We start from the raw sequence: 26,898 nt of genomic DNA, 5'->3' as shown, positions 1-26,898 counted from the left end.
CCACGTTCCTGTACTACGCCAGTCGTGTCAGACGCTTGTATATTCACAGAGGAAAAGGCTGCAATCATAATAAAAAATTTCAGGTTACATACTGCATTCATTAGTTTGTGGAACATATTTATTCTTTTCGTAAAAACACTGGGCTGCTTGACCCGGAAGTAGGATTTTGACTCCGATTTCCTGTATAAGTTTGGAGAAATATGTAGTCAATTGAAAGTATGTTTCAAATTAGAACAACACTAGTCTCCTAGTTGGAGAAGCTCATAAACATTGCTTTTCACATTGCGGCTTGTAATAACGGAAGTCGAACGTGTCGATTAAAAACTCACCATTCACCTGTTATCTACAGCATTATGTGGCTATCTATTGCACTACGTTTGGCTAGAGGAATAGGCGAAATGGAAATTAAAAATAAGTTGTTGGAAGGTCATGTTTGAAAATGTTAAATTCGCATATTCTACAACGAATGAAAAGCGCGTTTGTATTCATACTGATGTGCAGCAGGATACGACGACTGATACACTGCCTAGTAAAGCCCGTGAATTTATAATACAAAGTACTATATCGTGAGAAAAGCGCACGTCAAAGTTATTTACTGTTATTAAAAGCCGCTACATGAAAAGCTTATAGAGTTTATTGAGTAGGTAGTACTCCAAATAGGGAACTAGTGTTTTTCTAATTTGAAACATACTTTTCGCTAAGGGTGTATTTCTCCAAACTTATATAGGAAATCGGAATAAAAATCCTACTTCTGTGTCAAGCAGCCTAATGCTTTTAGGAAGAAAATAAAGAATGTTTGATGCACAACATTTCAAATGTTGCCAGTCCTTATGGATTCCACCATACACAGCTGTACAGCGGTGCTATGATATAATAAAGTAAGGCAGTTATGGAGATAAACGATCGGTCCTTATTAAAAATGACGGATTTGTTGCTTAATTAGAATCTTAGAGCCGCACTGACCAAATAGCCTACGTAAGCAAGTCAAGTTCCAAAATAATGAACTCGGTTCCAAACTAACACTGGGAACTGGGACAATACTACCACACTACACAGTTTAGAAGAATTAAAGTTCACTGTTTTCTGCCTCTCATTTTTGTCTTGCGGATCACGATCTTGCCCTACAAATGCAGAGGCGTAAGAAATCGACGAAATTTTCATCTCCAACATATCACGAGTTCGTATCGAAATCCTTATTTAATTTCGCGCTTCTACATTGCGTTGGCCCACCTGTTAGGTAAATGCGCCATTTGCTTCGCGCTTGTCTTATTGTTGACCTCCAGTTGATCGATAAACTGTTCCCTACTTCGGCTCTTCCCCGTAGTAAATGGTGTTGTAATAAAAGGCGCGCGTCCGGTGGAAAATGTTAGTTGGTGAACACGGCACGCGCAGTTTGCATCGTGGTCAGCGAAGTGTGTTGCTGAATAATGTCAGACCAAGACCTGGTAAACTCGGAGTTATATGAACAGGGCAGAGTTACGCCTCCCGACACAATCCGTTTCCTACGTGCGAGGCAGAATGGTGTGGTACAGCCACTACTTACAGGTATGAAAATATAAACACAACATTTAGTAGTAAGAGCGTTTGTTATTTTATGAATACAGTAGGTGTTAGGTTGGCAGCTCTCGTGTAGATTTATAAGGCAAACCTGTTGTTAAAAAAAAAGAAAACAACAAAAAACATGACGTATTGTGCTTCAGAGTTGTTTGTTTATAAATATAAGCTGCGTGGTATTGTAGGTTCCGTTACAGTAACCTGCACATGGAAATGAAACGTTGATGGTCGTTATGGAGTTTACATCGTGTTCTACTTTTGTTAGTTTTCGTGTGTTGTTATACTTTGTAATTTGATTTTCTTAATTATGTAATAAAGAAAATTTAGAAATCAGTGCCACGTAAATGTAGATCATCCCCATACAACGTTTGTGGTTTACTATAGCCAGCAAGCTCATTATAGGATTATTGAGACCGATGTCTGAAGACTATTTCTATTGGTAGAATAACCACTTATGCGACCGGCAGTATCAGAATTTCATTTAGGATAACAATTTACTGCATGTTAATTCATGGCGCTTAATATTTTTAGAAATTAACCTCTCCCTTTCGAAGGTATTCTATTTATACCAAGTCACAAATTACCGTAAACAAAAGCTGTTTGCGTAATATACATTGTCACTGGGAAGAAAAGTTTGTTTTCAAAACAGTTTGCACGTTTCGAGCGCCTGTTTCAAATGACAGTTCGAAGTGTATTTGTAAACATGGAAGCAAGGCCTACTCCACTCATATTTGCGTCGTAAATGTTTAGTTATGAATATCGTATAGTTTTGCTACACTCCTCTGTGTGACAATTTGATGAAACATTATGTTGGTGCAAAATTACTGAAGTGTGCAACGAAACTCCCGTTCGATTAATTGGATACTTTTTTAGAATTTCTACTGGTTTGTACTTCAGGAATATTTGGGATGATGATGGACGAGAGAACAGATGTGCCTATCTTGTATGGTGTATTTTTAATGGAGGAAAGTAAAACTGCTCTGTTCCTAGAAGTGCAGTGATAGTTAAGCTGCTTTAATTATTATCAACATTAGCCGTAGGCAAATTTTTCAACCGAAGCCATTGTTATTAAGTTTAATTTCTTTCTGTAAATAAACTGTAGTCATGTTAATGAAGATAACAGCTGTAGGTGCTTTTGAGTGCAGTGACTATTCACTTAGCCTACAAAGTGAATGGAATTTCAAGGTTGTTTACTCATTTGGTTAGAAGAGTTGAAAGGAAATGTTAAAAGGAATTTATCGTATGGAATTGTTAACAGAGGCCCAATCAATACATAAAATCCTATAAGATCAAATAATTTTTTCAGTTAATTTAGAGTGCAACATATTAAGAGGGTGCAGAATCCAAAGAAAATTAAATAATCTCAGAACAATGTAGAATTATACTTTTCAGTAGAATGTACAGTAGCTACATCCTTTATACCAACTATATAACAAATGACACTTTATTGTAGTGCATAGTTTTGTGTTACGAGAATGGTACAAATGACATTTCCTTAATTTCTACTATTTTGAAACAAATTGTTGTTGTTACGTTGAAATTAGCTACAATTACTTGGCATGTGTGTGAAAGAGGCTAGAAAGCTGTTACTGCTATTTTTTTTTTTTTTTACACCAAAAGTTTACCATATCACTTGGGGTTGTAATGACATGATTTTACAGATTTATACCAAATTACTATGGCCTATGCGTACTGGAAGTCGGGGAAGGTGAATGATGTTGCTGTCTTTGATTTGTATTTCCGCAAAAACCCATTCCAAGGAGAGTTCACAATATTTGCTGGGCTTGAAGAGTGTCTTTTGTTTCTGGAGAATTTTCATTATTCAGAAAGTGGTAAGTTCATAATATCTGAAAGACACTTCACATTGTACAGTGTCTAAATGATGCTATTATAAATAGTATGTCATGTTTTAATGTTTCATATTCTTGCTGCTGCATTGCCAATAAGGTATTGGGGGTTTTAAAACACAAGCTCTCTCTCTCTCTTAAGGGAATGTGCATTCATTTGTCATAGTGTGAAATTCTTAAGTGTTTTCTGTTAAAATTTGTTGAAGGATAATTGTAGAATGTATTCGTATGTGCTGTATGGTACCATGATAATGTGTGCTTATAGTTTCCTTAAATTGAATCTATAGACCATTTGAAAGATGGTGAAAGGTAATAAATATTCTTAACAATACAGTAATAACTGAAGAGAGTTTTCCATTGTTAGAAACAAGTTTTTGTTCTGTGACTTTCACAACATTGATATTCAAAACATGCAATAGTTCATGAGAAGTTGGTGCTCTGCCTTCCACACATTCTGTAACTCAATAAATTCTTCTTTAATGTGGAAACTGAAGGTTTATATATACCATAAGGCACATGTTGGAATGCTGCAAGACAAAACAGGCTTGTAAAAATTGCTATAGTATCCATTTTTTATGAATATTCACTACTGCTGTTCACATGCACCTTCATTCCTTCTCTTCCATACACCATTCCATCCAACCAATAACGTCAATGATAGGTGTAGTCCTGATCCTAGAAATGTGTGGGAAAGGGAACTTTTCAGCAATGTACTGAATTGTGTACTTTCAAGGAGAGAGTAAAGATATTCCTGAGAAAAAAAAAGACTGCGCCTTGAAATCTGTGGTGTTGCTGTAGGGTGGACTTGAAAATGAAATGCACGACTATGCTTTCTTTAGAAATCAGCTGTTTGTATCAACTGGAACGAGAGAATTTTTTCTATTTTTGTCCATTCAATATTTTTTATTTTGATGTGACACATGGTGATGAAATTCGTTTTAGAAGAATCACAAAACAGTATTAAGAGGAACTCTGTTGGACAGTCACATATTCATTGTGGATTAAAGAAAGAAATGTGGAATTTTCACTAGAGTATTGTGCACTAAAGACTGCAGTTGAGTGACATATAGTGTGGTGTTTGAAAGAGAATACATAGTGATGATGTGAGTTTGCTCTGCCCACATTTGCTTTCTTAAGGTGAAATCCCACCAAAGCAACACTAGACAACATGTTGCTTCGAGTCACATCTTGCATGTTTGTGTGCGGCATGAAGTCATGCTACAAAGTTCTTGTTGCCCAGAAAATGTGTTCCCTGGTGTCACATGTTACATGTGTTTGTAACATGTGCCTCAGGCATTTCCACTGAAGCATTGTCAGAACGGTGCACCATATCTTTGCAAACGATAGCAGCAACTGTGTTCTTAGAACTAACCATGAGTGCAGGTAACAGAAGAAAAACAGACATATTATTTAACTCAGAATTAAATCTGCAAACACTGTATAAGCTACAAACATACCCAATATGATTGAATCACTGTACAGTTAACTAATGTGAACTTACCTAAGAATCTCTCCTTTGCTCTTGGTTGATGTGTGTTCCTTGGTTTATCGCCATCTTGTAAGAAATTTGTAGAACATAATGCAAACCATTTTCCTCCTTGTTTAAGTGATCTGTCACTGTTGCAGTTTTTTATGTTCAAAGTAGAATGATGTCCGTAAATTCTTCATTTTCTTGTTTGCCTCTAAAACACTGCATCCATATTTTTGGGTAATCTTATCCAGCTTATAGCTTCTTGATGTGGCTGTTTGTAATAATTACTTCAGTCATTTTTGTAAGTAGCTTATCTTTTTGAACATTATTAATGCAAAGTTGGTGATAATACATTTGAGGTAAAGTATTTAAATTTTTTCCTCCTTTACTGTATCGACACCTATTGTTTGTGCCAACCTGTGCCTCTTAGTTGATTAATTAACTAACTTCATTCTGAGTCAAGTAATCACTGATAACAGAATACAGAAAAAACTTCACTGCATAAGTGAGAGTGTGAATTTTGCAGCTACAGCTAACCAAGAAGGCACCAACTAAACAAAAAGTTGGGAATACACCAATAACACGAAAAACTACACTAAGGATGACATGTTGTAGGCCGAAGTATATCACACAATTTTGTTCAAAATCCCCAGTAGATTATAAAACAAAGCTCTAAAGCATTGCCACAGGTTCTGGAAATCAGGGAATGTCAGGAAAATTAGGGAAAAAAAACTGTAAAAATCTTTTTTGTCTCAGTAGATGAAATGGCTTGTTTACTGAGGTGTCATGTGTTGTCGCTACCTCAGTGCAGCTGAGTACGCGCGCTGCGTCCCTACTCTCTCATTACTACTGCTTCTTTCCTTCCTACCACTCCTCCCCCCCTGCCCCCCCCCCCTCCCCTGCTTGCAGTCAGTGCTGCAGTGACTTCTTGCTGATAGGAGGGAGGCTGATGGGAGGCAGGGAAAGTGAGGAGTGGTTTGTTTGGATGTGATTTTCAGACTGTAGACGCAGTGGCCAGACGGCAGTCACTTGTGCATGAGTTGTCTGAGTGACTGTATGAATGTGTGTGTGCTCTCATTTACTGACAAAGGCTACGGCAGGAAATTTAGTTGCGAGAGTGCAATTGTCTTTTCTTTGTGCCTTTCTGCAACTCGGCAACCGTCTTTACAGTGAATTGCTACCTGTCCTCATTATTATTGATTCTCAGAGTATTTGAACAAGTTATCTGTTTCAAAAATTGATCACCGTGGTCTCATATCATCAACGTGTTGTCTGTGGCTCGTGAATAGCTGTCTACACAAGTGGATTTCCATGACGAGCCAAAACCGCAGGCTGTTTCTGTAGGTATCTGTAATGGACCGGGCCTGCCGGTCTGAAGCCATTCAATTCGCAGTAATGTGCATGCCCTGCCTGTTGGATCTAGTTTCTCCGATCTGCCGGCAGGCTGGGTCTGTTGTGTGTGGGGCATAATGCAGTGGATTTTCATGGTTTATCCATGGACCCAGGACTGCAGTGCTCCTCAGCAGGTCAGAGGCCATGGCTGACGGATTTCAGGAAATGCGACTGTCTCACTGCTAGTATGTTGTACAGTGTGGCATTTTATAGACATTTTATTTGTTCTAGTACATTTTGTCACTTCAAAAGTAGTTTATATGTTATAAAGTATGGATGATTAGAAGAAGAAAATTGTCAGCCACTGGCAGTTTGTGTGCTATGTACTCATATATTTCTTGAAAGAAAAATCACAAAATACCTGTAAAATAATAGATATTCACAGTGGGTAATATCCCTCGTCCTCCTCTTCCTCCTACACCACCACCTATACATACAGTCCTCTGACAGTGATTGTGATAGTAAATTATCACAATGTTCTCATTTAAGAGATGCTGTAAAATTTGATATTGGCATTGATCGTATTACATGGGCATCACTTCTAACATCTGTGATTATGAAGCTCGTTCTAAAATATTTCTTTACAGACTCAAGGAAGACAGATTGTTTGTCAGAAAAGATAAATATGAGATTAACGGAAAAATTGTACTGTTTTATTTAGAGTACTCAAATATTATTATTCTTTTCAGTTATGATAGCTATTCCTTCCTCTTGAGCGACAAATTTGCAGAATATTCTGCATACTTACTAGATATATATAATGTATTTTTTAATAATAAAAAAAATCTGGTAATCTTAAACTGCTGCCACCTTCTGTAAACCACATTTTTAGTGCATATTTTCCATTTCGGCACATTATTAGTACATCGGTGGTACAATTATTAAATCATTTTACCAGTACACATGTATAGATGACTACAACTTTGTTGACAATTACATTAGTTTAGAAATGATACAGACAGTGGACTACTAATACCAGGAATTAAATTATATAAACAACAGTTTGACTTAAAGATATTCAAGAGTCAACCGATCTAATACAAATAGATGTTTTTCATGTTACAACAACGTGTTATGAATTGAGCTCTGTGAGATCACAGTTGACATAGAAATGAGTAAGACTTCAATCAGTGCTTTCTTTACACAGTGTTACATATGATTTTACTTTCCCTGTTCGTCCAGCTGTCCTCCAAGAACTGTGATGTTTAGGTCTAATGTATTTTTCAGTTAATCTTTTCCGAGTAAGTCAGCAAATGGTGCTATATAATGGCATGGAAAATAAATAGCAATGCTTTATGCAGATATGATGATATTCTGTTCATTACACATTCTTACATAATTATCAGATCCTTATGGATAGCATGGTGAACATGTTCGTCCCACAGTGGGATGCTAATGTATGCATTAAACTTTGTTGAACACACTTTAGCCAGCTATTTGTATGATGGTTTATTACACTCATGGCATTGTCCATGATTAATTCGGGTACATAAAGAAAACACCTTACCTTCATAATCTCAAATTTTATTTAATTTAAAATGACTTAAAATTCAGGACAGAGTTATAAATCCATAATTCAACTTTTTTAACCACTATAGCGTGCTGGGGGATGAATGAGTGGTGGGATGGTGATAGGCCGTGAGGCCCAGGGCAAACACTGTTAACAGTTTCAAAGAACTTTTATTGATTTAAATGGCGTAATGAGGCAGGCACACCCCTCCACGTGGATCCTGGCTGGGATGATGAACAGGTGACTTATTCTGCCTGGTGCTGCTGAACAGGCACCTTTGCACTGCTGAGGCCGGCAGCCTCTGTAGGCCACAGCGTTTGCTGTCGGGGCACATTGTGTTGTGCTGCGGTGGCGGCTCAGTCAGGAGATGGCTCTGCATGCAGCTGCTCTGGCAGTGTGTGGAGTCTGCTGTGTGTGAGGTACAACCTGCTGCACTCAGACAGATGGCACTGTGTGCCAAACTAGGAATCCGAGCTAGGTGCCGCAGTGGTTAGCACACTGGGCTCGCATTTGGAAGGACTAAGCTTCAAACAAGCATCCGACCATCCTGATTTAGGTGTTCTACGATTTTCCTAAATCGCTTCAGCCAAATGCTGGGGTGATTCCTTTTAAAGGGCAGGGCTGATTTCCTTCCTCATCCTCTCCTAGTCAGAGCTTGTGCTCCATCTCTAATAACCTCTTTGTCAACAGGACGTTAAACACTAATCTCCTCCTCCTCCTCCTCCTCCTCCTCCTCCTCCGAACTAGAAACCAGCATCATTGGCTGTAGACCACCAACACCAAGTCCTGTGAACGACTTCCTGCATGTGGCAGGCGCAACCTGGCCTTGAAACCACTGGTGCAGCTGGTTGAGCGCAGTTGTTTCACTGTCCAGTTTTGCCCTGGCAAAATGGTGGTATTGCTGGCTTCTGGCATACCACGTCACAGCCAACAAGCTGCATGGATCCGCTGACTATCAGGTTGTGAGTGACAAGGGTAAAAATATTGTGCCTTGTCAACATGCAGTATATGCAGTTGGCAACAATTTGGCTACTGTGGAATGTCTCAATAGGGTGTGTTGCCACATGGCACTATGGTCAAATTTTTCCATGTAGCATTAGTCATAGCTGCCTGCCACATATTGCCCAGTGCTGATTTGTGTCTCTAAAACGTATTGTCCAGTCATGTTGCTATAACAAGAGACTTGCCTTGGTATGGTCACACCTCCATGCTTGCTACGCCATTACCACTGCGTGGCTCCATTTATCACTGAGCTTGGCTGTCATCATTGTGCAATCCACTGGCGTGTTCATTATTGTGACCCACGTGTTGCCACACTGATGGCTATAGAACCACGGCTGTTAATGCAATGCTGTATTGTGCTTCCGTGCTGCTTCTCCTTACTTTTGTACAGACTAATAATTTTTTGACCATAGAAACACATCCAGACCAAAAACATTGCTGGCCTGAAAAATAGATACCTGAAGATCTGGTGTGGCATTTGCCCCATGCAATGAAGTATTGTAATGTTGTATCTCTGGAACATTTAAAGTTTTTTGTGCTCTATAATTTTTTTTTTATTAAAATGATAACCTTTGTTTGGACATGCCTGTCCAAGTTTTTTTGCTGTAACTTTCAAATTTTTTAATTACAATTAAGAATTTTTTACAAATTTTTGACATATTTAGGCTTTATACTCCCCCCCCCCCTTCCCCCCTCCTCGTGAACCCTGGACCTTGCCTTTGGTGGGCAGGTTTGCGTGCCTCAGCGATACAGATAGCCGTACCGTAGGTGCAACCACAATGGAGTGGTATCTGTTGAGACGCCAGACAAACATGTGGTTTCTGAAGAGGGGCAGCAGCCTTTTCAGTAGTTGCAGGGGCAACAGTCTGGATGATTGACTGATCTGGCCTTGTAGCACTAACCAAAATGGCTTTGCTATTCTGATACTGCGAACATCTGAAAGCAAGAGGAAACTACAGCTGTAATTTTTCCTGAGGGCATGCAGCTTTACTGTATAGTTAACTGATGATGGCGTCCTCTTGGGTAAAATATTCTGGACGTAAAATAGTCCCTCATTCGGATCTCCAGGCAAGGACTGCTCGAGAGGACGTCGTTATCAGGAGAAATAAAACTGGCATTCTACGGATCGGAGCGGGGAATATCAGATCCCTTAATCGGGCAGGTAGGTTAGAAAATTTGAAAAGGGAAATGGATAGGCTAAAGTTAGATATAGTGGGAAATGGTAAAGTTTGGTGGCAGGAAGAACCTGGCTTTTGGTTAGGTGAATACAGGGTTATGAATACAAAATCTAATAGGGGTAATGCAGGAGTAGGTTTAATAATGAATAAAAAAAAATAGATGTGTGGGTAAGCTACTGCAAATTGCATAGTGAATGCTTTATTGTGGCCAAGATAGACACGAAGCCCATGCCTCCTACAATAGTACAAGAATATATGCCAACTAGCTCTGCAGATGACGAAGTAATTGATGAAATGTATGATGAGATAAAATAAATTATACCTGCAGATTGGAAAATTGCGCAGGTCTCACCAGTGTTTAAGAAGGGTAGTAGCAGTAATCCATCGAACTACAGACCTATATCATTGACGTCGGTTTGCAGTAGGGTTTTGGTGCATATACTGTATTCAAACATTATGAATCACCTCGAAGGCAACGATCTATTGATATGTAATCAGCATGGTTTCAGAAAACATCGTTCTTGTGCAATGCAGCTAGCTCTTTACTCGCACGAAGTAATGGCCGCTATCGACAGGGGATCTCAAGTTGATTCCGTATTTCTAGATTCCCGGAAAGCTTTTGACACCATTCCTCACAAGCGACTTCTAATCAAGCTGCGGGCCTGTGGGGTATCGTCTCAGTTGTGCGACTGGATTCGTGATTTCCTGTCAGGAAGGTCGCAGTTCGTAGTAATAGACGGCAAATCATCGAGTAAAACTGAAGTGACATCAGGTGTTCCCGTCCTGGGATCTCTGCTGTTCCTGATGTATATAAATGACCTGGCTGACAATCTGAGGCGTTCTATTAGGTTGTTCGCAGATGATGCTATAATTTACCGTCTAGTAAGGTCATCCGAAGACCAGTATCAGTTGCAAAGCGATTTAGAAAAGATTGCTGTATGGTGTGGCAGGTGGCAGTTGACGCTAAATAACGAAAAGTGTGAGATGATCCACATGAGTTCCCAAAGAAATCCGTTGGAATTTGATTACTCGATTAAATAGTACAATTCTCAAGGCTGTCAATTCAACTAAGTACCTGGATGTTAATGAACAACTTCAGTTGGAAAGACCACATAGATAATATTGTGGGAAAGGCGACCCAAAGGTTGCGTTTCATTGGCAGGACACTTAGAAGATGCAACAAGTCCATTAAAGGGACAGCTTACACTACACTTGTTCGTCCTCTGTTAGGATATTGCTGCGCGTTGTGGGATCCTTGCCAGGTGGGATTGACGGAGGACATCGAAAGGGTGCAAAAAAGGGCAGCTCGTTTTGTATTATCACGTAATAGGGGAGAGAGTGTGGCAGATATGATATGCGAGTTGGGATGGTAGTCATTAAAGCAAAGAATTTTTTCGTCGCGGCAAGATCTATTTACGAAATTTCAGTCACCAACTTTCTCTTCCGAATGCGAAAATATTTTGTTGAGCCCAACCTACATAGGTAGGAATGATCATCAAAATAAAATAAGAGAAATCAGAGCTCGAACAGAAGGGTTTAGGTATTCGTTTTTCCTGCATGCTGTTCGGGAGTGGAATGGTAGGGAGATAGTATGATTATGGTTCGATGAACCCTCTGCCAAGCACTTAAATGTGAATTGCAGAGTAATCATGTAGATGTAGATGTAGATAGTGAAGGGAGACGAAAATTTAATAGTCTTGAGTGACTGGAATTTGATAGTAGGAAAATGGGGAGAAGGAAATGTAGTAGGCGGATATGGATTGGGGGAATAAATGAAAGAGGAAGCCGCCTGGTAGAATTTTGCACGGAGAATAACTTGATCATGGCAAACACTTGGTTCAAAAATCATGAAAGAAGGTTGCATACATGGAAAAAGCCTGGAGATACTAGAAGGTATCAGATAGAATATATAATGGTTAGACACAGATTTAGGAACCAGGTTTTAAATTGTAAGACATTTCCAGGTGCAGATGTGGAATCCAACCACAATCTATTGGTTATGAACTGTAGATTAAAACTGAAGAAACTGCAAAAAGGTGGGAATTTAAGGAGATGGGACCTGGATAAACCGACTAAACCAGAGGTTGAACAGAGTTTCAGGGAGAGCATAAGGGAACAACTGACAGGAATGGGGGAAAGAAATACAATAGAAGAAGAGTGGGTAGCTTTGAGGAATGAAGTAGTGAAGGCAGCAGAGGATCAAGTAGGTAAAAATACGAGGGCTAGTAGAAATCCTTGGGTGACAGAAGGAATATTGAATTTAATTGATGAAAGGAGAAAATATAAAAATGCAGTAAATGAAGGAGGCAAAAAGGAATACAAACGTCTCAAAAATGAGATCGACAGGAAGTGCAAAATGGCTTAGCAGGGATGGCTAGAGGACAAATGTAAGGATGTAGAGGCTTAGCTCACTAGGGGTAAGATAGATACTGCCTACAGGAAAATTAAAGAGGCGTTTGGAGAAAAGAGAACCACTTGTATGAACATCAAGAGCTCAGATGGAAACACAGTTCTAAGCAAAGGAGGGAAAGTAGATAGGTGGAAAGAGGGTGTAGAGGGTCTTTACAAGGGCGACGTACTTGAGGACAATATTACGGAAATGGAAGAGGATGTAGATGAAGATAAAATGAGATATATGATAGTGCGTGAAGAGTTTGACAGAGCACTGAAAGACCTGAGTCGAAACAAGGTCCCGGGAGTAGACAACATTCCATTAGAACTACTGACAGCCTTGGGAGAGCCAGTCCTGACTAAACTCTACCGTCTGGTGAGCGAGATGTATGAGACAGGCAAAATACCCTCAGACTTCAAGAAGGCTATAATAATTCCAATCCCAAATAAAGCAGGTGTTGACAGATGTGAAAATTGCCGAACTGTCAGTTTAATAAGTGACGGCTGCAAAATAATAACGCAAATTCATTACAGTCGAATCGAAAAACTGGTAGAAGCGAACCTCTGGGATGATCAGTTTGGATTCCGTAGAAATATTGGAACACGTGAGGCAATACTGACTCTACGACTTATCTTAGAAAATAGATTAAGGAAAGGCAAACCTACATTTCTAGCATTTGTAGACTTACAGAAAGCTTTTGAGAAGTTGTCTGGAATAATCTTTCAAATTCTGAAGGTGGCAGGGGTAAAATACAGGGAGCGAAAGGCTATTTACAATTTGTACAGAAACAAGATGGCAGTTATAAGAGTCGAGGGACATGAAAGGGAAGCAGTGGTTGGGAAGGGAGTGAGACAGTTGTAGCCTCTCCCCGATGTTATTCAATGTGTATGGTGAGCAGGCAGTAAAGGAAACAAAACAAAAATTCGGAGTAGGTATTAAAATCAATGGAGAAGAAATAAAAACTTTGGGGTTCGCCCATGACATTGTAATTATGTCAGACACAGCAAAGGACTTGAAAGAGCAGTTGAACGGAATGGACAGTGTCTTGAAAGGAGGATGTAAGATGAACATAAACAAAACCAAAACTAGGATAATGGAATGTAGTCTAATTAAATCAGGTGATGCTGAGGGAATTAGATTAGGAAATGAGACATTTAAAGTAGTAAAGGAGTTTTGCTATTTGAGGAGCAAAATAACTGATGATGGTCGAAGTAGAGAGGATATAAAATGTAGACTGGCAATGGCAAGGATAGCGTTTCTGAAGAAGAGAAATTTGTTAACATCGAGTGTAGACTTAAGTGTCAGGAAGTCATTTCTGAAAGAATTTGTATGGAGTGCAGCCATGTATGGAAGTGAAACATGGACGATAAATAGTTTGGGCAAGAAGAGAGTAGAAGCTTTCGAAATGTGATGCTGCAGAAGAATGCTGAAGATTAGATGGGTAGATCACATAACTAATGAGGAGGTATTGAGTAGAACTGCTGAGAAAAGGGGTTTGTGGCACAACTTGACTAAAAGAAGGGATCGGTTGGTAGGACATGTTCTGAGGCATCAAGGGATCACCAGTTTAATATTGGAGGGCAGTGTGGAGGGTAAAAATCATAGACGGAGACCAAGAGATGAATACACTAAGCAGATTCGGAAGGATGTAGGTTGCAGTAGGTACTGGGAGATGAAGAAGCTTACAGAGTATAGAATAGCAAGGAGAGCTGCATCAAACCAATCTCAGGACTGAAGACCAGAACAACAACAACAACAACAACAAACTTTATTTTCCTAGAAGCAACAAATACAAGAAGAAATTGGCAGAAAGTAAACCATCAGTTATTTTAAGGAGAGGGTTGCTCTTTGGAATATAAATGTAAAATTTTTCACAAAATTAATCTTTGTTAATATTGTAAACAGCAAATGTAAGACAAAATTGGTAAAGGTAAACAATCAGTTGTTTTGAGGAGGTGAATTCACTTTGGAACCATTGTTTTCAGCCACCCATCATTTTTTGTGATATATTTGACAGCAATTGTGCATTTTTCGTAGACAAAAGCCTTCATCTCGAAACTTCCATGAACTCAAAATGCCTAAAACAAATTGTAGTCCTAAATACCAACAAAAGTGGGCCTGAAATTTAATAAATTTTGTTTCACAGCTATGTACTGTTCCACTGGGTTCATTTCAGTAACACACGTAGAAGCAGTAGTACAAACTCAAATGTGTGTTACAATAACTTAGATTACCCACTTTCGTGGGCAGTGATCTCAATATTGGCACTTAAAAACAACCTGTGTCGTAATCTCCTGCAGTCATGTAGCACAATCTCTATGCCAGTTGTTGCTTTGAACACTGTGATTTGACCGAGCGAGGTGGCGCAGTGGTTAGCACACTGGACTCGCATTCGGGAGGACGACGGTTCAATCCCGTCTCCGGCCATCCTGATTTAGGTTTTCCGTGATTTCCCTAAATCGCTTCAGGCAAATGCCGGGATGGTTCCTTTGAAAGGGCACGGCCGATTTCCTTCCCCATCCTTCCCTCACCCCGAGCTTGCGCTCCGTCTCTAATGACCTCGTTGTCGACGGGACGTTAAACAGTAATCTCCTCCCTCCTCCTCCTCCACTGTGACTTGACTGCTATGGTGCACTACATTTGCAGAGGTTCCTCAGTTTACCACTAAAAGTCTTTGTTCTACAATAGCATCAGTGGTTTCAAGTGAAAGGCTCATTTACATATATAAGCTTGCCAGTGTAATTTAACATGTTTAAATATTTCTGGTTTTAGGTCTCCTTTTATAATTAGCAGATGAAACAGAAGACATATTCTGTGGCACTTTGCAGTTGTGTACTTCCAACAGATATATTTCCCTCCAGTGCCCATTCATTCATCGTGATCTTGGTTTTATCATATTTCATTTTTATGCCAAGTACAGAGCAGATTGGCACAAATTCACTAACCAGTATTTGAAGTTCTTGTATACTATTTTCAAATTTACGATATCATCAGATCATCAGTGAATTTCAGATTTAATATCTTCCCAGAATTTCGTTTCCCTTTGTTTTCCAATCTAATTTTGACATTGCTTCTTTGAGGACTGCTGAAAATAGTTTTGGACATATACTATCACCTTGTTCTCCACCCTTTTCAGTGGGAAATTCTTATTCTCCCCCCCCCCCCCCCCCCCAGCTACATTCACAGACATTTTGGAAGTTTTGTGTATGTAGTACAAGACATTAATATTGACTTGTTCTATTCGTTGCTCCTGTTAGAGAGACTCACACCACTGTGTGATTGATCCAATCAAATGTGTTTTCAAAATCTATGAAGGTAGGGCAAAGAGGTAGGTGGTATCATTAGTTCCATTAATTGTTTTGTGTAGAGTGAGGGTATGATAGATTCTTTTAAGCACTGCTCGGAATCCAGCTTGCTCAATAGATTGGACCAGGTCAAGTGTAGTGCTCAGTATGGTATTCAGAATTCTAGTAAAAACTTGGCACAGTATGTACAGGAGGCTAATAGGGCAATAGTTCTTTATATCTTTAGTACTGCTTCTCTTATGTATCAGGATTATTTTAGCTTTATTCCAATCTCATCGTAATTTCCCACTGTGCCAACAACTTGAAAATATTTTAGCTAAATGCGTTACAGATTCATCATACATCATCTTCAAAATATCGACTTGGAGATCATTGCCACTTAGTGATGAATTGTCTAGGATTAAAATATCATCATTGACTTTACTATGCAGGTTACTATAGAAATTCTTCATATCTTAGAGTATTTCTTCCTTATCTGTAATTTGGTCTTGGTCTATGTCTGATTCTTTCCAATCATAAGCTTCTGCTTGACCATCTTCAAATTAGATTATTTATTTTCAAGACTGGCTTTTAGTATATTCTCATCATATGTCTTGATGTCCTCTTTCATGCTCTTGCTTAGAGCCTTGCACAGTATGTGTATTCTGTCTTATCTTTGCTTCTACTTTCATTTTTCTTCTCTTATCATTTTCTGTGTTAGCTTCTTTGGCTGGTTTTGAGACTTGTACAAGTCAGCCACTTCTTCAGCTGTTGTGATTAATATGTTTGTTACTACTTCTGCATCATTCCGTTCTTGAAACCTCTCTTTCCGTTCAAGATTTTTGAAATTTAAAATTTTTCGTTTTTCTTTAATTAGTTTCAATCTTTCGTCTTTTGTATCCAATTTATATCTTGCTCTTATTAGTCAATGACTACTAACACAGAAAAGTAACAATGTTCTGGAATTCTTTTGTTGAATTAAATAGAGTTTTTTCAAAATGAAGCTTCTGATGTGTCTGAAAAAGAAAATGTGTTGCCAGTTTTGACTTGTGACAATGACACATCAGTTTTTAATTTGAAAAATTTTCAAAATTGGAGGATTTTCTCAATGAGCAATGGGGAAATATATGTTGGGAATTACGTGAAGAGACAGAAAAGCAAACAAAACAAGAGGCAGAGTGGACTATAAATGCAATTATAATGAAAATTAAGTGGAGGAGGGGGGGCTGCAACGTGAGGTGAACATATAATACTTAGACCCAGAAAAATCTTTGCTGGATTCCAAGAGATGCTGAAAGACTGAGATGATACTTTTTTCCTCAATTTCTATTTAGGATTTCAAGTGAGTCTCTTATTAGGAAAATGAGCATTGGGGACAGATGTGGGAATCCTACGATGCTGCCTCGGCCAATATTCTAGCTTGCTTTCCTGTGGGCAATATTCTAGCTTGCTTTCGTGCTGCTTTTCTCCGGCTTATGAAACATTGAGTATATGCCTGTTTGATATTGGTGCTTATGATGAATGCAAGTACAGAACTGTAAGAATAAGATGGAAGCTGTCATTAAACTGAAGGTTGGTTTGACACCACAGTGCTTCACCAGGTATGGCCCTGTTAGAGGTGGTAAGCCATTGCCTTCCTCTGACCTTTTAACATTCTTATGTAATTAGTCATAAGGGTACCTACAGTTTTACATGGACTCCAAACCGCACACCCACACACTCACACCCACGCACTCACACTCACAGTGTTTGATTTGGAAAAAAAAATCTAGTACTGTGATCTCCCAGGGGGTGTTATTTAAATTTAGACTTTTTAAAATGTTATTTTAATGTTTTTCTGAGCTTTTTACAAGTGTTAAATCAAGATTTGTTTTACATCATTTAGACAAAAGCAGAAGATCTATCATACCACGTCTCAAAATCTGCAATTCTAATCCCCCACCCCCCAATCAGAAGTATCGATTTGGTGCACAGTCACAAATCCACAAAAAAAAAAAGAAGAAGAAAAGAAAAATGATATGTATTCAATAAACTTATATTACGCAGAATATATTTGTGACATGCACTATCAATATTTTATACTAAAATATTGATAAATTTTTATATTTGTTGTTATTATTATTTTTCTTTCTTATCTTTTCTTTTTTTATGATTCTTTGGTTTTTTGTTGGGAAATTATTGCTGTTGGTTGTTCATTTTTAAATCTGATTTTTGAATGGAGAAATTAGATGAGTTACAAATCGAAAACCTTAGTTATCCACTGTACGTTACAAAATAAGGTTGGAAATCAGCATTGTACCTTGGCTGTGGACTAGAATGGCTTGTGGCAAAGCACTTATGTTCAAATTACTTTCATTAATTTAGTGATAGTTGGTAGCAAAAAATTGATCTTGTTAGAAAACTCACTAATTTCCAGGAAATTACTTAATTGTCTGAATAATGTTTATAGACATACTGTATCTGAAGCAAACTCTCCCACAAACAATTGAGCCAGAATTCTTTGTCTTTCTGAAGAATCTCACTCCGAGAGATGTCACGCTCCATGCCATTGAAGAAGGGTCTGTTTGTTTTCCAAGGTAAAATTCCTGATTATGTTCATTTAAAATATGTAACTAAATTTTGGGCAATGAACTAAGTTCATTTATAACTATTTAGGTGTCTTTTTATCTTTTAAATAGTTAGATCGCAAGCTGCCAGTAAAACTGATTTTTAAAAAAAGGAAAAATGTAAACCAAACCTAATAAATAAATACTTAAATCTGCAAATACACCTTTAATATTACTATTATTTGTGTGCTAGAACAGTTGAACATTGTACATGCCCATTAATGACAGAAGAAATAACATTCTGTTGAGGAAAATACACGTACACCAAGAAAATTATTTATGAGACAAATTGTGATAAGAAATGAACGATTTTATTTGTTCATAAAATTCATTTGCCTTTCAGGGTACTTCTCTAAGACGTTACAAAATCTTCAAATGCATAGAACACAGGTTGTTTCATTTCCAAATTGGAATCTTGTTAAATTTATTTTAAATAAGGCTTTATATTTTGAGAATTAAAGTGGTACATCCCTGTTTTGTACTGTGAGGTATGAGACAGAGAAGTTGTGATTATCCGTTGATTCACCGTTAGTTGTCTTGTAATCATTGATGGTTTGTCAATCTATCATCTCTTCGTGTTAGATTGGTTAGCAGTTGATTTATCATTTTAATGTCAAACTCTTTTGCCTGTCTATACCAGAATTCTGAATCCTCACTGTATGGTACTGCAGAATGCAATTGAGGTATTGTCTTCAGAGTAGAAGATCTCAATTTCTGTGATTTTGTTTTATAAACATTCATGTATCTAGTGTTATATGAGCATAGTTTAATAAAAGTGTGATGTCTTGTATTTTCAATTACATTGATTAGTTTGTTGAGGAGATATAAAACAAACCTATGGACTTCTTGTTACTATTTTCCTGCAAAATGCATTTGCGCTATAGCATTAGAAGTGTTCAACATTTCTGTTTGCTGAACATTAGTAAAAAGGAAAAAAATCTCTAAAAGGAGAACAGTTTTTTTACCTTCTTATTGACGAGGCTTCCATATATTGGATAATAGCCAAAACTGACACCGTCACAAAATCATTTGACCAAGCAAGGTGGTACAATGTCTAAGACACAGGGATGTATTCTATGCAAAATGAGTTAAAATTTTCATTTCTTTGTTTCCTTAAATCCATCTGGCAAATAAAAGCCATAATAGAATACTGGGGACCATCATTGTCCAGTTCAGATAATGCTCAACCATGAATGATTTTGACAACAGTTTGAAATCTGTTCTTCCTTCATTCATTCTTGCTGTCATTTGTACCAGTTTTACACCATCTTAAATCACTATAACATATTTTAAACCTTTTTATGGTGTTCCACATTGTTGGAAACAAATCTTGACCATAAATCTTGGCATATCTTCTCCTGGACTCACGTTGTGATGGTCTCTTCAAAAAGGAAACCAAGAAACATTTTCTTCTGTATGCGAAACTCAACTGAGGTGACAAATATTACAGTACTGGCCTTGACCAAAGATGCCATTACTGTTATAATTTCAAGAACACTTCCATGAATTTTGTGGAGACGGTGTGTGTAATTTTTTTCTCTTTAGCGTTTCTTATCATATCCTGTTGTGTGTACACTGCAGGAAGTCCAGCAAGAAATTATCTGTTTATTTCCATAAAAAAAATAAAACCTTTTTTAGAGTGTGCATCCATCCATCCATCCATCCATTCATTCATTCATGGACAAGCTCAGTTTAGCAGCTTTCTTGTATCAATGGTTAGCACCTTCTGTTGTTTTTCATTGGTGCTTGCGATTCTTCATTTACATTGTAAAAAGCTGCAAATTAGCATCTTACATAATTGCCAAGTAAATTGTTGCTTTGGGAAAAGCTCTTATTGTTGCAAATATGCTGATCAGTTGCTGTCATCTATCACTACAACCAAATTAATGTATTGATGACTGTTGAAGGATAAGTGTGGCAAGTATAAAGAACAGTACAAGCTGAGGCTGATTTATTAAATCATTTCCTTCAGTGCTACTGGAGCTTTGCAACCCATAATCCATAAATTTAAAATGTTTGTTTGATTGGAGGCCAACAAGATAACATATTAAAATCACTAACCATTCTTCAATGAGAAGAGTTTGTTTTGTTTGGTGCTTTGATTTTAGTTCTGTAGTTTTGTTTATTAAAATTTGACCTTTCTTAACAATGTAGTATGTCTGTAATTCATTTGTGATCCATACCCTCTCTTGCAATGGCCTTGCTGGTTGTTCCATTAGTACACATAAATGATTAACAAATGTAATGCTTCAGATGCTGCAGTGAGTTGATAAATATTTTTAAGTCTGCTACATGCACTTTCCAATTCCAGAGTCCCATTACTTCGGCTTGAGGGTCCCTTGATCATCGTTCAGTTATTAGAAACAACGTTACTCACTCTTGTCAATTATGCAAGGTAAGCATATTGCACTATTTCTGTCTTTACTCGTTTACTGTTATATTGAATTTTGAACAGCAGCAAATTGCAATAATATCATAAAAAAGGCTAAACACCTTTTCTCTTCATAAAATTACAAGTTATATGCTTGGATGTGAGGATGGGGAAGTTTTTTAATGATAGAGAAACACTGCATGACAAACAGCTGTATTGTGATTTATCTGTTTACTACTGCGTTATTCTTTTGAACTTCTTTGGCTGTCGGAAAAAAAGTTTTTTGAAAGTAAAATGTGGACATAATAACTAACTAGCTCGATGCATAATGTTGGAGTGGCACTACATACTCCACAGAATAATAGACATGTAACTTTTTTTAAAGTAATTTCCTATACATATTATGTTTCTTTAAGTACCTTATCGACAACATCCTGCTGATTCCAAAGTTTTCATAAGTTCGAGACATTTATTGTGTAGTATTTCTTTGACTGGTAATGGTGTCACATTCATCTGCATTGTATGATCAAAAGTCTCCAGACATACTTTAAGTATTTGGTGTTATTGAAAGAATATATGATGAAAAATCTAATTTTAAATTATAGCCTTATGGCAACTAATGCTGCGCGCTATCGAATGGCTGCAGGGAAGAACATCACACTACTAGAGTTTGGATTAAGGCGAGCTCAGGGACCTGATGGTGGATTGTCAGCATCAAAATACTCATATGTTGGTAAGTACAGTAAATGTAACTATTGTATTGTCTTAGTTTTACTACTAGTCGTATAATAATTGGTTGAGGTCAAGGGACCAACAGGATGGAGCCTTGTATGTTGGAGTGAAGAGAAGTGAAAAAGACATCTGTAGTTCAAAAAGTGAAGTCTGGGGGGGGGGGGGGGGGGGATAAATGTAAGGAAGTTGATTGATGTGGAGAGGCAAGGGGGGGGCATAAGTCATGGCAGTATGGAAAATGCTTGTAGGACTGGGAGAAGAGGTAAAAGAAAGAGCAAACCAGCCAATTGTTGGTCTGATAGAGTGAGACAAACATTTTAAATAGCTACTAACAGAAGAAAGGATTGAGTTTAAAGGAAATAAAGTGGGAAATGAGAGAGGATCGGGGAGGTGAAGAAATAGAAACAGTAACCATGAAAGAGGTACAAGAAGGTGGCTACACAAATGAAAATCTGGAAATTATCAGTGCCTGGGAATGTATCAACAGAATTTTTGAGGTATGGCCTAGGTATTCTGTATCAGTATGTAACTAAGTTATTTAATAAATGTGTGTAATATGGGGAGGAAATTCCACCAGAGTAGAACTTAGCATATCTAAGCCCCACGCATTAAAAAAGGAAGCAAGAAAGTGTGGCCAAATTATCACAAGTTCAATTAGCAGACTGTATAGAAAGATTTTAAAATGATAAATTGAGCAGGTTATAACTAAAGTAGAAGAACAAAGTAGATTTCAAAGAGACATGTCATGTGTAGACAACAACTTTACCCAGAGGAAAGGATTCTACACAGTCATTTGGTTTCCATAGATATTGAGAAAGCACATGACACAGAGCTACTAAATATATATAGTTTGAGGTACTGGGGTCATCAGAACTGCCAAAAATTTTATCTATGAAGTGTTGTAAATCTCTAAGTCAGCAGAAGGGTGTCATTAAAGTGGGGAAAGAAATTTATAGAGAGGTCATTAGAATAATTAAAACACTGAAACAAGGCTGCTACCTGTCTCCCATGCTGTTGTATGTGTAGAAGACACCAAAACTCAGTGTAGAAACTGCATAGGCATGGTGTTGAAGTAGGGGACCAATGCATGTACACACTTTTCTATGCTATGGTTGTTGCAACAAACAATGAAGAGGACATATCTTATAAGTTCGGAAGTTATTGGAAGAATATAAAAAATGGGGTTCGAAAATTAATTTTGAAAAGGCACAACATCTATGTTGCAGAGAGGAGGGAAGTAACTTAAATGTTTGGGACATCAAATTAAAGTGTGGAGCTTAAGTGTCTGGGTAGTATCGTATCACATGATTGTAGATGTGACAGATATCCAATAACAGATAAGGCAGGGGAGGACTGCTACCCAAAAATTGAACACTGTACGTTGGTCCTCAGAAATGAGTTTAAAGGTTAAAATGGGACTATACAAATCCATTGTGGAACTACTAACAAATTTTAGTAGTGGATATTGGGAACTCATGGAAACTAGTAAAAAGAAGCTTAGAACTTTTAGAAATGGACAACTTAAGACCAACATGTAAAATTTTGTAGCTTAATCCCTTAAGATATGAAATAAGAGAGAGACTGCAGACTCATTATAGTATATAGAATGGAAGAAAACAGATGGCCAAAGAAAGCAGTTTCATAGCAGGAGGAAAAGGACAACTAAAAGGTTGGCTAAGAAATATCCAAGAAACTTTGTAGAGAAGAGGAATAGAAGGGAATGCAGAAGAATGGTAAGATAAAGACATTTGTCAACAGAGATACTGGATGCAGTGACAGCTCTAGGACATCCACAACAAGAAGAAAAATAAATAATTGACGTAAACAGTGTTAATGTTTATTAACAATTGTCAGCATTTGCTGTAATTATAATAGGTGACTAGTTTCAGATTTTGCAGATCCACACATGCATCATATAAAGTCAAAATCATTTTTGACTTGGTAATAGGCACATGTGGATTGTGGCAGTCATTCTGTAAACATTTATAAAGCGTGGGTTGCCACTGTGATGTTTATTATTAAGGTCAGTCACTGTCAGTGCAGCCTCAGTAGGCCAAGCTTCAAATGAACTTGTTAAGGTTTGAAACTAGTCATCTAATATAAATACTGCTACTGTTGAGAGAATCATTAATAACCACTTTAAAAAATTTAATAAAGTTGCTGGTTGTCTATCAACAAAATGTTGAAACTGGGAAAAAAAGAACACAAGATTGTAAGTTTTTTTTAATTTTGTGGTTGTAGACATATAGGTCTAATTGTGTGCAGTAAATATTTGATAGAAAGTTATGGAATTAATGAGTTGGCGAGGCATGGTTTAGAAAGTTTACCTGTATTTGGGAAGCAGCACATTCAAAATTCAATTCAACAATCCGGATTAACTTTTAGTACAGGTTCCACTCGATTTTTGGTTATTCTTTCACCTTTTTTCCTGAGCTAATATTCCATCTAGAGTGATCCTTATTCAGGACGGAACATTAAAGGTACTGAAGTACATACAGAAAGCAACTGCTGTCAGGGCAAACATACATTTCTTATCTCCCCCCTCCACACACACACACACACACACACACACACACACACACACACACACACACATACACTTGTACACACATTATTGGAAAATATTCATCCAGACAGCCAGCCTTTGCTACAGAAGGAAACTATTAAGACTATATGTAATTTTTGTAATGAGGAATTACTGAGAAAAGGCTTCATTTTACTTTTCAAGATTGTCTTTTTTCCCGGCTCATCCAGAAGTTAAGTGGCCAAGAGGATATTTTATAATTAGTTCATTTATCCAAATTCTGTTTAGTCAATCAGGCTTATACCCCTCTATGAAATAGGAAAATTTAAGCAACAATAATAATACATTTTCAGTGCCATTGCCACAAGCTTCCATAAACAGCAACACCCTCGGTAATTCCCATACAAGGGATTTTTGTGCCATATAATCATTGTTAATCATGTAATGGTACCACTTTACACCTGGTACAGAGTCCTCCTTCTCACTTCCCTCTTCCAGCGATATTGATTTACATGCTGCTGGTGCATGGTACAGGGTGACACAGGGGTCAGCAAGGGCCGGTAACCTATACTCCTCAGAATGTAAGACAAAGAACAAGAAAATAGTTGCATAGGTTCGTTACACATTTTTGTTGGATGTGATTTCTATGCACTTCTTTACTTATCCCAGTAGACTGTATTTCATAATGTTAGAAAACTTCCACCTTTCCTACTAAAAAGTTTCAAAGCAACTTGTAACTGAATGCACTAAAATTCATAGTTACTTTTAATAAATGAATAAAGTTTTAATATTAGGCAATTAGCATGATTTGAATATCTTACAGTATGAGGAAATTAAAGCTGAAAGACAATATCTACATAAGTTATATTATTTATGAGATTTTTATAATGATATTTAACAATTAACAGCTCAGCATTCAGTGTGTGTTCTAGAACACCAGCTTTTTTGCCTTTTGAGTGTGTACTGTTTGTATAATTGTTGTTTCTTCATTTTCCTAAAGACAGTAAGGGAAATAAAGATATGTGTAAGGATTATATGCATTTAAATGTACTGTTTATGGCAATATTTGTAGGTATCGTGTTAAACACATTTGAAGTATGTAATTTGTGAAATGGAAGCATATATTGCAGTGCAGTGAACTTTTAACAAGCAGTCTTCAGTGTGTGACATGTGACACATTATGTAACTGATGAATATGAGCTGATTGTAGCAGTGTGGTCTGTCATATGCAATAAAACATTGCCTCCCACCACTGCTCTGAAAAAGACTTATACATACCTCAATCCTAATTACTACTCTTCATGGGGACTGTTGTTTTTCTGTTTGTCAACATTAATATTTTCATCATTTATACCTGGACTGCTTTTTATGCCAAACATGAGATGTCATTGCAATATTTTTGTTTCTCTTGACATAAAAAAAAGTCATTTTTGCTAAAGGTTCTATGATTACCCTCTTGTTCTTGTTTACATTTATCAGTCTTGAAGATTAAGTACTGATCTCACAGTCTTTCTGTAGTAACTGTGTTTGTGGTCATTTCCTGTCCAGTTACCTTCAATTTTGCAGTTACTTAAGTCTGTTATGACTTGATCCATCCATTGCAGGTGTTTCAAGAGGATACTGGAAAGTTGCTCAGGTCACACCATTATTCAGGAAAGGTAGCAGGGGTAATCCACTAAATTACAGGCTCGTATAATTATCATCGATATGCAGCAGGATTTTGGAACATATATTGTATTCGAACATTATGAATTACCTCAAAGAAAACTATCTATTGATACACCGTCAACACGGATTTAGAAAACATTTTTCTTATGCAACACAACTAACTCTTTACTCACATGAAGTGTTGAATGCTGTTGGCAAGGGATTCCAAATTTATTCCGTATTTTTAGATTTCCAGAAGGCTTTTGACGCTGTACCACACAAGCAGCTTATAATGAAACTTGGTGCTTATTGAATATTATTTCAGTTATATGTTTGCATTTGTGATTTCTTGTCAGAGAGGTCACAGTTCATAGTAATTGACAGAAAGTCATTGAGTGAAACAGAAGTAATTTCTGGCATTTCCCAGGGTAGTGTTCTAGGCCCTTTACTGTTCCTTATTTATATAAGTGATTTGGGAGACAATCTGAGCCGCTGTCTTGTGTTGTTTGCAGATTATGCTGTCATTTATCGACTAGTAAAGTTATCATAAGATCAAAACTAATTGCAAAACGATTTAGGAAAGATATTTGTATGGTGTGAAAATTGGCAAATGACCCTGAATAACAAAAAATGTGAGGTCATCCATATGAGTGCTTAAAACTTTGGTTGCACTATAAATCAGTCAAACCTAAGGGCCATAAATTCAACTAAATACCTAGAAAGTACAATTACGAACAACTTAAATTGGAAGGAACACATGTAAAATAGTGTGGGAAAGGCTAACCAAAGATTGCGTTTTATAGACAGGACACTGGGAAAATGTAACAGATTTACTAAAGAGACTGCCTACACTAGGTTTGTCCACCCTATTTTAGAATACTGGTGTGCGTTGTGGGATCCTTACCAGATAGGATTGATGGAGTACATTGAGAAAGTTCAAAGGATGGCAGCATGTTGTGTATTATCATGAATAGGGGGGAGAGTGTTACTGAAATGGTGTAGGATTTGGGGTGGTATAATTAAAACAGAGGTGTTTTTCACTGTGGGGGAATCTTCTCACAAAATTAGGGAAATCTGAGCTTGCACCAAAAGATACAGATGTTTGTTTTTCCACTTGTTGTACCAGATTGAAGTAATAGAGAACCAATGTGAAGGTGGTTTGATGAACCCTCTTTCAGGCACTTGAATGTGTTTTGCTGAGTATGCATGTATATGTAGATGTAGGTAGATTGCTTCAGGTGTCCACATCTTGAGTACAAAGGGCTTCTGGCATGCAAGACACTTGTTCAGCCCAGAAAAATTCTCGCACACAAAGTTTTCTGACAATCCATGTACTGTCATACATTTCTTGATTCTTTATCTTTCTCCGGCCATCCAAATTCTGAGCT

General features: G+C 37.5%; 1 protein-coding gene across 7 annotated transcripts in view; it reads left to right on the top strand.

Moving 5' to 3' along the window:
* Nucleotides 1–1,271: 1,271 nt before the first annotated feature.
* Nucleotides 1,272–26,898, top strand: part of LOC126173535 (nicotinate phosphoribosyltransferase) — a 132,557-nt gene continuing 106,930 nt past the window's right edge. For 2 of the 7 annotated variants that reach the window (XM_049920964.1, XM_049920963.1), the window contains exons 1-5: nt 1,272–1,545; nt 3,216–3,386; nt 18,080–18,206; nt 20,548–20,631; nt 21,213–21,340. In XM_049920964.1, coding sequence (XP_049776921.1) covers nt 1,428–1,545; nt 3,216–3,386; nt 18,080–18,206; nt 20,548–20,631; nt 21,213–21,340 — 628 coding nt within the window. In that variant the 5' untranslated portion in view covers nt 1,272–1,427. Of the gene's footprint in view, nt 1,546–1,681; nt 1,815–2,317; nt 2,439–3,215; nt 3,387–18,079; nt 18,207–20,547; nt 20,632–21,212; nt 21,341–26,898 lie in introns of those variants that run through there. The other 5 variants (XM_049920967.1, XM_049920968.1, XM_049920965.1 and 2 more) reach the window with 5 other exon arrangements.

This window comes from Schistocerca cancellata, chromosome 1 (assembly GCF_023864275.1).
Source record: "Schistocerca cancellata isolate TAMUIC-IGC-003103 chromosome 1, iqSchCanc2.1, whole genome shotgun sequence".
Taxonomy (NCBI): domain Eukaryota; kingdom Metazoa; phylum Arthropoda; class Insecta; order Orthoptera; family Acrididae; genus Schistocerca; species Schistocerca cancellata.
This window is presented reverse-complemented; position numbering and strand designations above follow the sequence as displayed.